At 45.6% G+C, this 10486-nt stretch overlaps 1 protein-coding gene across 1 annotated transcript in view; it reads right to left on the bottom strand.

Moving 5' to 3' along the window:
* Nucleotides 1–2384: 2384 nt before the first annotated feature.
* Nucleotides 2385–10486, bottom strand: part of ATP6V1B2 (ATPase H+ transporting V1 subunit B2) — an 8822-nt gene continuing 720 nt past the window's right edge. The window contains exons 2-14 of the mRNA XM_065651523.1: nucleotides 8509–8564; nucleotides 7913–8011; nucleotides 7552–7645; nucleotides 7375–7452; nucleotides 6828–6967; nucleotides 6596–6697; nucleotides 6085–6182; nucleotides 5709–5832; nucleotides 5122–5272; nucleotides 4682–4764; nucleotides 4485–4589; nucleotides 4159–4288; nucleotides 2385–4036 (exon numbers count right to left, since the gene is read on the bottom strand). Of these exons, the coding sequence (XP_065507595.1) occupies nucleotides 3894–4036; nucleotides 4159–4288; nucleotides 4485–4589; nucleotides 4682–4764; nucleotides 5122–5272; nucleotides 5709–5832; nucleotides 6085–6182; nucleotides 6596–6697; nucleotides 6828–6967; nucleotides 7375–7452; nucleotides 7552–7645; nucleotides 7913–8011; nucleotides 8509–8564 (1403 nt within the window). The 3' untranslated portion in view covers nucleotides 2385–3893. The remainder of the gene's footprint in view (nucleotides 4037–4158; nucleotides 4289–4484; nucleotides 4590–4681; nucleotides 4765–5121; nucleotides 5273–5708; nucleotides 5833–6084; nucleotides 6183–6595; nucleotides 6698–6827; nucleotides 6968–7374; nucleotides 7453–7551; nucleotides 7646–7912; nucleotides 8012–8508; nucleotides 8565–10486) is intronic.

Genomic DNA, 10486 nt, shown 5'->3' on the forward strand with positions numbered 1-10486 from the left:
CAGGGCACACACACCGCAGGGACAGCTTCTTGGCAATGCCCAGGACACTGAAAAACCAAAACCCCAGCCCTGGGCTGCTTCTCCCGTTAAACCAGGTGAGGGTCCCACCCCTTTTCCACCAAACCCCCGAATGAAGCTCCTGACGAGGAAAAGCTGTGTCCTCCCCCCAGGTGGGGCTCAGAGCATCATCCACCTCAGGCAGCAGCAGCAATGGGGTGGTGGGACCACCCCAGTCCGGCCTTAGGATGTTGTGGGATTGCAAGGACAAGCCATGCCAGGGTAGCCCCCTTCCTGCTGCCACCCCCCGCTTCATGCCCAAGGGGAGGCATGTTTGGGAAGGAGCAGAAATCCCCAATAATACTGGGGTAAAAATATTCCCTCGTGATGCCCAGTGCTTCCCCTAGGGCAGGTGGGACACGAACGGGATGGCATCAGTGCGTGTTGGGGCTCCCGGGCCGAGGAAGCATCTGAGCATGAGGGACACGTTGGCTCAGGTGATGGGGGCAAAGCAGGAGCAGCAGCGCCAGCTCCTGCACCCCCCACCCGTCACTGGGGTCCCCCGCTTGGTGTCAGCTCTAGTCCAGCTGCCCGAGTGCCAACCAGCCTCAAACAGAAGGACTTTGAATTAGTTGTTGAACTAATCAGTGCATGCAAATAAGCTTCAAGATGGAGAAAAGCTGATTTGCATCTTTTAACACCCCGGTGCCACCACACCAGTTTCTGGCTATGGGAGGGGGCAAAGTCAGACCTAAAATCTCAGCAGAGACCAGAGCAGGGCTGCCTTTGAAATAGCAATTAAATCGAGCCACCTCTTGCTCGCAGGGTGATAGAGGGTCAGAGGCAAAAGCTGCTTTTGATGTGCAAATAACGTGCAGCAGCTCTCCCCACCAGCCTGTTCCCCTGCCTTGCATCTGCCAGTCCCAACCGAAAACCCAAGGGGCAGGGTGGGGGGAAATGTGTCCAATATTTGTTCTGCTCCCCTCCGAAATGAGCCGACAGCTGGCGTGTGCTTTGCAGAGGGACCTGACTGGCTGACATCAGTTGGCAAAGGGGGATAAGACCCCCAGGCAGTCCTCATTAGTCATTACCAGGAAAAAAAAAAAAAAAAAGAAAAAGAAAGAAGCAAACAGAGTGTAAATGCACGAAGGCAGCAGCTGGGAGAGCAGCACATCCCATTGAGCATGGTACCTGCTGTCTCCGCGCCGTGAAATATCGGGCTGTTTGTTTAGCATCCAACTAAGTGCCGTGTCTGATGACACAGATGCCTCACGAAACCAGCAGCCCGAGAGCTTGAAGCAGCACATAAACCCGAATTAACTCCCCTGAATAAGAGCTGAAGACCCTCAGCAGGCTGGGCTTTTCTATAAGCAGGACCTTTTCCCTTGACTTTGTCAAGCCAAGCAAACCAGAACCAGCCTGACCTCTGCTCCTCACCAGCACCATTCAAAAACTTGGCCCATTTGCAGTCAGGAGCATCCAAACAAGCTCAGCAGCACCCAGGGATGTGCTGCTGCTTGCAGTGGAACTGAGAGTTTCTGAAGCAGTTCTTGTGCTGCTGTCTAAATAACTGCAGAAATTCCTTCAATCTTTGTCCCCAAACCCCATCACCTGCTGAAAGGTTTCAGGAATTCACTGGACTTTGGAATTTCTCCTCTTACTCGTGTTTTCAAAACCTGCATTACTGAGCTGTCATCTGTCCGCGGAGTTGTTTTCTTGCTCTGAAGACAGAGGGGCTCTAACTGAGGGGGTAAATGGGCAGAAAAAGTCAAAAGCACTCGGCCCAACATTTTTTAAGCCATCAGGTGTTTTTAGCTTATTAGATCCTCCTTTTCTTCCCCCAACACTCTTTCAAGCTCTGTGGGACAATCAAAGCCATTATTAATACTGAGGCTACAGCTATAGGATTTGTAACTTAGTGTCTCTCCTGGTGAAAAACATATTGCAGGAACCAGCTTGCACATTTAAATGAGTTTGGTTTGTGTGGTTTTTTGTTGTTGTTGGGTTGTTTGGTTTTTTTTTTTTTAAAGTTAATGTCTTTATCTACCTCAAGGACTTGTACTTCTGTACAAGAAACAGCTCAAATTCTAGCACAGTACAACATTTAATAGGAGAAAACCTGAGACAGCCTCAGGCTTTTATCAGTCAGAACAAACTGTTGACGGAGATGGTGTCAGAGCAGCTCAGCGCATCAGGGCACGAACCTTCAAAGATGAGGAGCAAAAATCAGCAGAAAGGAAAGGAAAGGTGCTTCCTTCCCCCATCAGCACCTGGTGCTTTTTCATTCACATAAACAGGATCCCTGGTGACAAAGGACATAGCGGTTGCTGCTGGAAGACCTGAAGTTGTCAACCACAGAATCACAAGAGCTTCCATTTTGTTCAACACTTTCCATATTTAATTTATTTAGATATTCTCTACATTAAAGTACTCTCATGCCAACACTCCCAACCCTACACCTCAAGAAAAATAGACTTGACACAGCTTTAGGGTGGAATGCACTGGAATAAAGTTGCTATTGCATCCAACTTACAGAGAACACGGAACAAACTATAGAAAGAACTGCACAGAGAAGACGTCAGGGCAAGCTGGAATTAGCACACGATTGCTTGAGTCATGTTAGCACCTTCCTAGACAAGCACTGAAGGCGTTTCGAGAGGTGCAACATGCTTTGGTTAGCCAGACCAGAGCTTAGACTACATTAAGCCTGGAAAAGAAGCAAGCAAGCCTGCCAGCACTGGGCTCGGAGCCTCATCTGAACCAGGTTAGAAAAATACAAACCCAAGGTTGAAGTGACTAGCCAAGTGTGCAGTGTTTGGGAATGTCGAGCTCCCCTGGCTGGTCAAATCCGCACCTGGAGTGCAAACAACAGCTTCAAACTCGGCTGGGGACCCAGTGCCGCCTGGGCGTGCTTTGGAACAGAATTCAAAATATCCATTCACACATTGTTGCTTTCTCCTGTTGCATCCTTCAGCACAAGACACTTTCAAAGCTAATCTCCCACCAGTACAACTGTGCCAGGTATCAGAGGTTTTTTCACATCTATAATCCCCTTCAGTAGCAGCACAAAGCCTTGAGTGACCTGCAGCTCTGCCCATGGGCACACAGCTGATCTCAGAATGCTTTAGCTGCTGGTTTGTGTCTCTGGAACTTCCAGAATTCAAAGAAAAAAGGACAAGTAGGAAGCTTATTCTGCAAACTTGAATTTGAAACCTTTAACTCAGTAATTAAGCCTTATCATACCACCTTCAGGTAGCAACCCACTGGCCTGTGACCTCTGCAAAGACCTTTGCTTGTGGAAAAGCCCCTGGCCTGCCTGCTAGTGTCCTCAGAACACGCACACCTTTAAGAATCCTAAGCCACAGTAAAAAAAATCAGTGATGCTTGCATTTTTCAGAACAGTACATTGTCACGCACAGGGTTTTCCACATATCGGCCTGGTCTTCAGGCACAGGAGCAGGATAGCAGCATTACCATCTGTTCGACCAGCAGCACAGCGACTGCGTGTGATCAGATCGAGCAGATGCTTTGGACAAAAGAAGTCACATTTGCTCTTTCATGTTTTCTGAACCATGTGCTCCTGCTCCAAAAGGAAAGATTTGCAGTTTCTGGTAATCTTGGACATTCCCTCAACATGCCTACAAAAGGTTCAGTTCAAAAACCAAACTTTGGGGTAGCTATTGCACATTCCTAAGAGCTGGCCTAAATATTTTCCTGAAGATCCAGGCTTTGGAAGAAGGGATATTTTAAAAACTGGTATCAGTGTACATGGGAACACTGGCACAAATGTCACCTATTCTCGGTTTTAATTGTAAGGGCAACAAGTAAACACCAACACATGAAAAAAGAAAACGAACAGCATTTCACAGAGCAAGGAGTTAGAGATGAAGCTGTGGCTAGTGTTTTGCAGTCGAATCTCGAGGATAGAATTCAGCCAGTGTTGTCTGAGGAATTCTCTTCAACATTTCCTTGGGGAAGATTCGCAAAAGCTGCCAGCCAATGTCCAAGGTCTCGTAAACAGTGCGGTTTTCATAAGGACCTGCAGAAAGCAACCACAGACTGAAACGTGGGGCAGGAAAGCGTCTCACCGCCTGGCAGAGCCGAGAACAAGATGTTCTATAGGTGTTAACACACTGTGATGTGCCTGGAACAGACACTTACCCTGAGCAATGAAGTTCTTCTCAAACTTCTGCAGAAACTCCAGATAAAGAAGATCATCTGAGGTAAGAGCCTCCTCACCAACCACAGCCTTCATAGCCTGGACATCCTTCCCGATGGCATAGCAGGCATACTGGAGCGGATGGAAACAAGTGCTTTTACCTCCAGCATCCACGTAACCATTTCTGTTCAAAACTGAAGTGTCTCACTAGACACTCAGCCAATGTTTTAAAGCAGCCTCCGGAGTGTTCTGGATTGCAACTGTTTGGCATGCCCATTACTGGCTGTTTAGCACAAGGTATATTTGAAATGAATCTGTTTTTACATACCAGTTGGTTGGATACATCTGCGTGATCCTTCCTGGTCATACCCTCTCCAATAGCCGACTTCATCAGTCGAGACAAGGAGGGCAAGACATTAATAGGTGGGTAAATCTGGAGGAAAGAGACATCCAAGAATTTCAACATTAATACTTCAAAAAGAACAGAGTAATCTTATAATTTGTTCTAACCAGTGTGGTACACACCTGTCTGTTATGCAGCTGCCTATCCACGTAGATTTGTCCCTCAGTGATGTATCCAGTCAAGTCAGGGATAGGATGAGTAATATCTGCAGAAAAAACATGGTTTGACAGTTTTCAGACCTTTTATATCCATTCTAGCACTGATGCAGTGGCTTTTTGCAGATATGTGACTTCTAAAGTAAAATGCCACCAGTTAGTACCCCCAGATATCACTAAGTGCTCTTATGCAAGGATTTGAGCTGTAAGAACAGTCCTGAAGTCTGAAACGGGCAAAGCCCTTCTATTAGCAATAGAGACAGAGAAGGCAGCAAGAACTGCACTATCCAAATGGAAACCTAAAGGCCACAGGACCTCCCATCTTGCTCTGTGTCCAAAATAAGGCAGGTTGCTCTAAAGGAGTCCTTTAAAGTGCCATTTATTAAAAACACTTGAAAATAACTCACCATCATTGGGCATGGTAAGAATAGGAATCTGAGTAATGGAACCATTCCTGCCTTCCACGCGCCCAGCACGCTCGTATATAGTGGCCAAGTCTGTGTACATGTAGCCTGGGAAGCCCCGGCGGCCAGGTACCTCCTCTCGAGCTGCTGAGACCTGAGGAGAGCCACAAAAAACATTTCCAGGGAGTCAAATCACTCATACAGACCCACTGTCTCCCCTAATTAAGCTACACCAGCGACCTGAAGTATCTCTTCCTGCAGGCGATACCAAAATACAGCCACACAAATCCCTGTTAAAAGAAATGTCACCACAACCATGTGGGACAAGACAAGATGCCAAGGCAAATCCAAAACTATAATATCAAACTGCTGAATGCCGCCAGTCACAGAAGTTGAGCTATCACAGAAGCAAGAGCTTTTAGCCAGCTGAACATTACCCTAGACAATCAATGAGTAGCTAAAAACCTCGCTGGCTACTTAAGAACACAGTAATGAATATTAATCGTAAGAGCTTGAGCAGAAGTCGACGTTCTCACTTTATACCCTGAGCCCTTTCTGCCGACACCCAGCACAAGTCGGTAAGCACGTACCTCTCGCAGAGCTTCGGCGTAGGAGCTCATGTCTGTCAGAATGACCAGCACGTGCTTCTCGCACTGATACGCCAGGAACTCTGCTGTCGTGAGGGCCAGACGAGGCGTGATAATGCGTTCAATGCTGAAACAGAACAGCACGGCATTGTTTATGACAAGGGCTTGAAGGCTGCCAGGTGACAGTCTGAAGTCATGAATACTTTAAAATCCTCTGAAAACCCGCTACGTGCACCAGCTGGAGTTCCAGCATTTCACATTCAACTTTGCTGCAAAATGTCAGCTTAAGTGACACCTGGCAGGACACCAGTGAGGCTGCAGCTTCCAGTTCACTTGTCCTTCTCAGCCTTTTCCCAACCATCGCAGTGTAACTACTTACGTTGGATCATTGGCCAAATTGAGGAACAGACACACGTTGTCCATGGACCCATTTTCCTCAAAGTCTGATTTGAAGAACCGGGCAGTTTCCATGTTCACCTAAATCACAACATTAAAGCATCAATTCCAGACCAGATCTTACCATACTACATTTTGCATCATATTAAGGTCTAAACACCTCACTAATCACCCATCAGCAAAGCTCTCTGTATTATGAAGACACCCCTACATTCCCAGAACGAGTTAATTCTACAATTCCAGGCTAGAGATTCTCAGTTTAAGATACTTTATCCTGATCAGACACACTTTGTTAAAGTACTTCTGGTTAATTGCGATTTTCAGCTATTCAGCCAGGCCATTTAGCACTGCTCAGTTACAAACATGCAATCTGTACTTCAGTATACTTAAGACTAATATATGAGTACAGCATACTTTCAAACAAATAATGTTCAGCTACTCACAGCATTTGGTTATTACTCAAGCATCATTTTCCTTTCATAATATTGACTTACACCCATAGCAGCAAACACGATGGCAAAGTTTTCTTCACTGTAGTCCATCACATCTTTGGATTTCTTCACCAAGCCAGCTTGGCGACATATCTGAGCTGCAATCTGGGGGGAAAAAGTGTTTCGGTCTGTATATCTGATGCTATTACACAGAGCAGAATTTAACGGAGTTTACTTTTTAACCCCAGGGAAACGCAAGCCACTAAGTGTTTAGAGAGTTGCTTTGAGTACTCACTTCATTGTGGGGCAAGCCAGCAGCTGAGAATATGGGGATTTTCTGCCCCCTGGCAATACTGTTCATACCATCAATAGCAGAAATGCCAGTCTGAATCATTTCTTCTGGATAGATACGACACTGGGGATTGATCGGCTGACCTGTTATGTTGGTTTTTTTTTTTTTAAGAGAACACAATTTATTCCATGTACATGTTTGAAGCTTGATCAAACTACCACTGACCTTGAGCACTGATCTGTGGCTCATCTCACAAGGCGCAAACCCCACTGTTAGACCTACAAATCTCCAGCTGTGCCTGGTCAAACCTGAGCCTTTTGTAGATCCCAAAGAACAGCTTCCAAGCATTGCTGAACACAGTTCTTTTCTGCTACCCCATCGTCCTGCACTTGTGTAAATCTGAGTTTGATGCCACACACACACTTAAAAATAAGATTAACCTCCCCCAGCAGTTATATCCTATGTTCAAAACCTAAACTATAGCAACATTGAGAAATCAGAAATACCAGATTTGTCCTTAATTCCATGCCAGAAATGGATTAAAACTTACCCGATATGTCAAGGAAATCCTCAGCCAAAACAATGGGGCCTCTGTCTATGGGTTTTCCTGATCCATTAAATACTCTGCCTACAGGAAACAGCAATTAAATCTAAATGTAAGTCACTGTGAAAATAAGTTAGCACGTGGTAAGTCTGTTCATTCTTCAAAGCAAGATGCAGAACTCACCAAGCATGTCCTCAGAGACAGGGGTTCGAAGAATATCCCCAGTAAACTCACAAGAGGTTTTCTTAGCATCAATACCTGAAGTTCCTTCAAATACCTGTAAAGATAACAGAAGAACAAAAAAAACAGAGGAGAAAGGAGTAGGTATTGTGCTTTACAAAGTAACACACTAGAACACTGCCTCACAGCTTGAGAACTTGATCAGCCACCGTGCAGAAAACCAAGGCAGAATAAGGAGATGATTTCTGATTTATTTATGGTATGAAAAGAACATATCACAAGATAGATAGGGCATGGCTCAGACAAATGTTATTTAATAAAATACTTTTCTGTTGCAATGAGACACTCCTGTGCCTAACTGTACCTGAACTACAGCTTTGGAGCCACTGACTTCCAAAACCTGCCCGCTTCTTTTTGTGCCATCGGGGAGAGTCAGGTGGACGATCTCCGCGTACCTGGGAAACTGGAGGAGAAAAAAGGTGGAAAGCCTTAAAATCCAGAAGAACAGTCATGAAACTGTGTCTGACAATGAGAACAAGAAGCTGCCTTTTGCCTGTACACAGCACCAGTAACTTGCTTTCAAGGGTAATTTGCAAAGAAGCCCAAACTGTTTATAGCTCCCTTTTGGAGCACTTCCACTGTGGCAACAGAAGCCTCAAGAGCAGAACAAATACATACATTTCCACACATACGTTTACACAACATTGGGGGGATTTTGGCAAAACTGAAACAATGTTTCTTTTCTCTTCCTCAACAGCCTCAACTACTCTCCCTTTCTTCAGGACATTGACAACCCTCCTTCATTTCACAGCAGTTTGCTTATTCTCATTTATCTCAGCAGTCAGAAACGTATCTTGTATTAAAGTTGTGGCCCCATGAATTTCCCAAGAGTCTAGATTTAGCTTTTCTTGTACACCCTTCCTCAAAAAAACTCCATTCATTAAGAATCTGAATTTTTACCTTCACTTGATCCAAGATAACCAGGGGACCATTCACACCCGATACAGTTTTATAAGCTGAAAGAGAGCAAGGCACAGGTCAGGTCCTTTCTCAGCCCATCGCAAATATCCTGCGTAAAGTTTTCCGAGTTTAATTCCTACCACCAGGCTCAGGGTTGCAGATTCCGGGCCCAGCTCTGTACCACCTGTGTGTTTATTACAAGCTCTACAAGAAGGATTTGGCACTGAATTGTGTTGCCAGCATTTTTTGCCGCTACTTGCAATGCACCTGAGGTAACATTAAGATACATAATTTGCTGGCTTTTTTGTCAGTCACAGAAAAACACTGATGGAAGCCTGTATCTAGGCATAATTTTAATGCCACCAGAAAAAAAAATACAATGGCGAGTTGACATTTTAAGCTACGGAAAATATACAGTTGCAAGATCTTTACAAAGCAGGCATAAACATCCATAATTGGTGATAAAGAAGTAATAATTGGTGTCACTGCAATTTATAGCCCACAAATGGTGAGAAGACCTTAATATCAATACTCAGCTTCAAGGCTTTTTCTTTTTTAACCACAGAGGCTCCATGACACTGAAACAGCCCACGCAAAAGCCTGGACTTAGTGAAGCAGCAAATCTTGTGCTCAAAAACTCACAGCTTCTACAGTCAGGTTGTGTTTTCTGGCACACTACTGAAAGGAAACCTTCTAAAACCTTTCCTGTCTCCTGAGGAAAGGAGAATGGACTCTACTGCAAAAGGCTGAATTCCAGTTTAACCAAACTCCTCCTACTCTTGGATTATTCTGGCTTAATTTAAGAATTGACATCTGGTAGACAGCCTCGGCTCATGTCTTAAACATCCGCAGCTCAAGTCTTGGCGCTATGTACAACTTCTCAGCTATCATGTGTCCAGAATTCATTTCTCCATCAGCTCAGTAGAAAAGTAGTGAAAATGGAGTAAAGTGTGTTGCTCTATGCGCCCACAGTATCCCAGTTAAACCCAGTCGCTTGATCCACAGAGCAAAGTAACACTGAGTCAAAGCTTTATCAGAGTCACAAGGAGAAGTGACCATTCATCACTTGTCCCCACAAGGGAAAAATGAGCAAGTGGAACCATCTGCAGGACAGGCGAGACACCAGTGCCCGTTCGTGGTCACCCTACAAAGCGAAGAAACGGGCACTCGTGATACCAGGAAAGAACCAAATTTCCACCGGCACCAGGTCACGGGGAATCACCCAGCTCAGCCTGCCCGGGTTTGTGACACTGGAGTGTTGTCCCGACTGTCAACAACGCGGTGTTTACACTTCAACAAAACCGTTTCAACTGTTGCAATGTAATCTCTTAAACGACAACAATCAAAACTGCTTTAGATAAGGTTTGAGGGTCACCAGGTGTGTAAAAAGGTCATAGGCTGGAACTCCTGGTTCTCAGTTTTACTCTTGCCAAAATCCTGCTTAAGACCCTGAGACAGAACATGTCCCTCAATTAAACAAAAGCACAGGCTGGCCCCGCTCCTTTCACACAGGGGGAGTTACACAGACCTTACGCTACGAGGAGGACTCTGCTTGGGCTGCGAGTGCTCGCAGCCCCACTGTCCACGAGCAATGGAAAACATGATCTCGAGCAAAGCGTTTCATCCCATGACTGTCTCATGAGCGCTCCTTCCTCAATCAGCAGGAGAGGGCTGTCACGCCTCGCTTTTCCACAACAAAGTATTCCCTTGGCATCAATCAGCATCAGTTCCCCTCAAAAATCAGCTGGCCACTGACTCAAAACCCCCGCTTCCAATAAGATCGGCCAGTTTCGTGACAAACCAAAAGCAACTGATTTTTTTTCTTTTTCTTCGTATCCAGCTTGCAAGCGATGCCGGTTTGGGCAAAAGCCAAAATCGCAGAAAAACACGACCTGAGGACGAAGTCACGTTGGCTCCGGCCTCGCCAGAAGCCTCCGCTCCACACCAAGAAGCAGGAACGGTGCCGATGGCTCTGGCT

Source organism: Caloenas nicobarica, chromosome 25, assembly GCF_036013445.1.
Source record: "Caloenas nicobarica isolate bCalNic1 chromosome 25, bCalNic1.hap1, whole genome shotgun sequence".
In the NCBI taxonomy this organism is placed as follows: domain Eukaryota; kingdom Metazoa; phylum Chordata; class Aves; order Columbiformes; family Columbidae; genus Caloenas; species Caloenas nicobarica.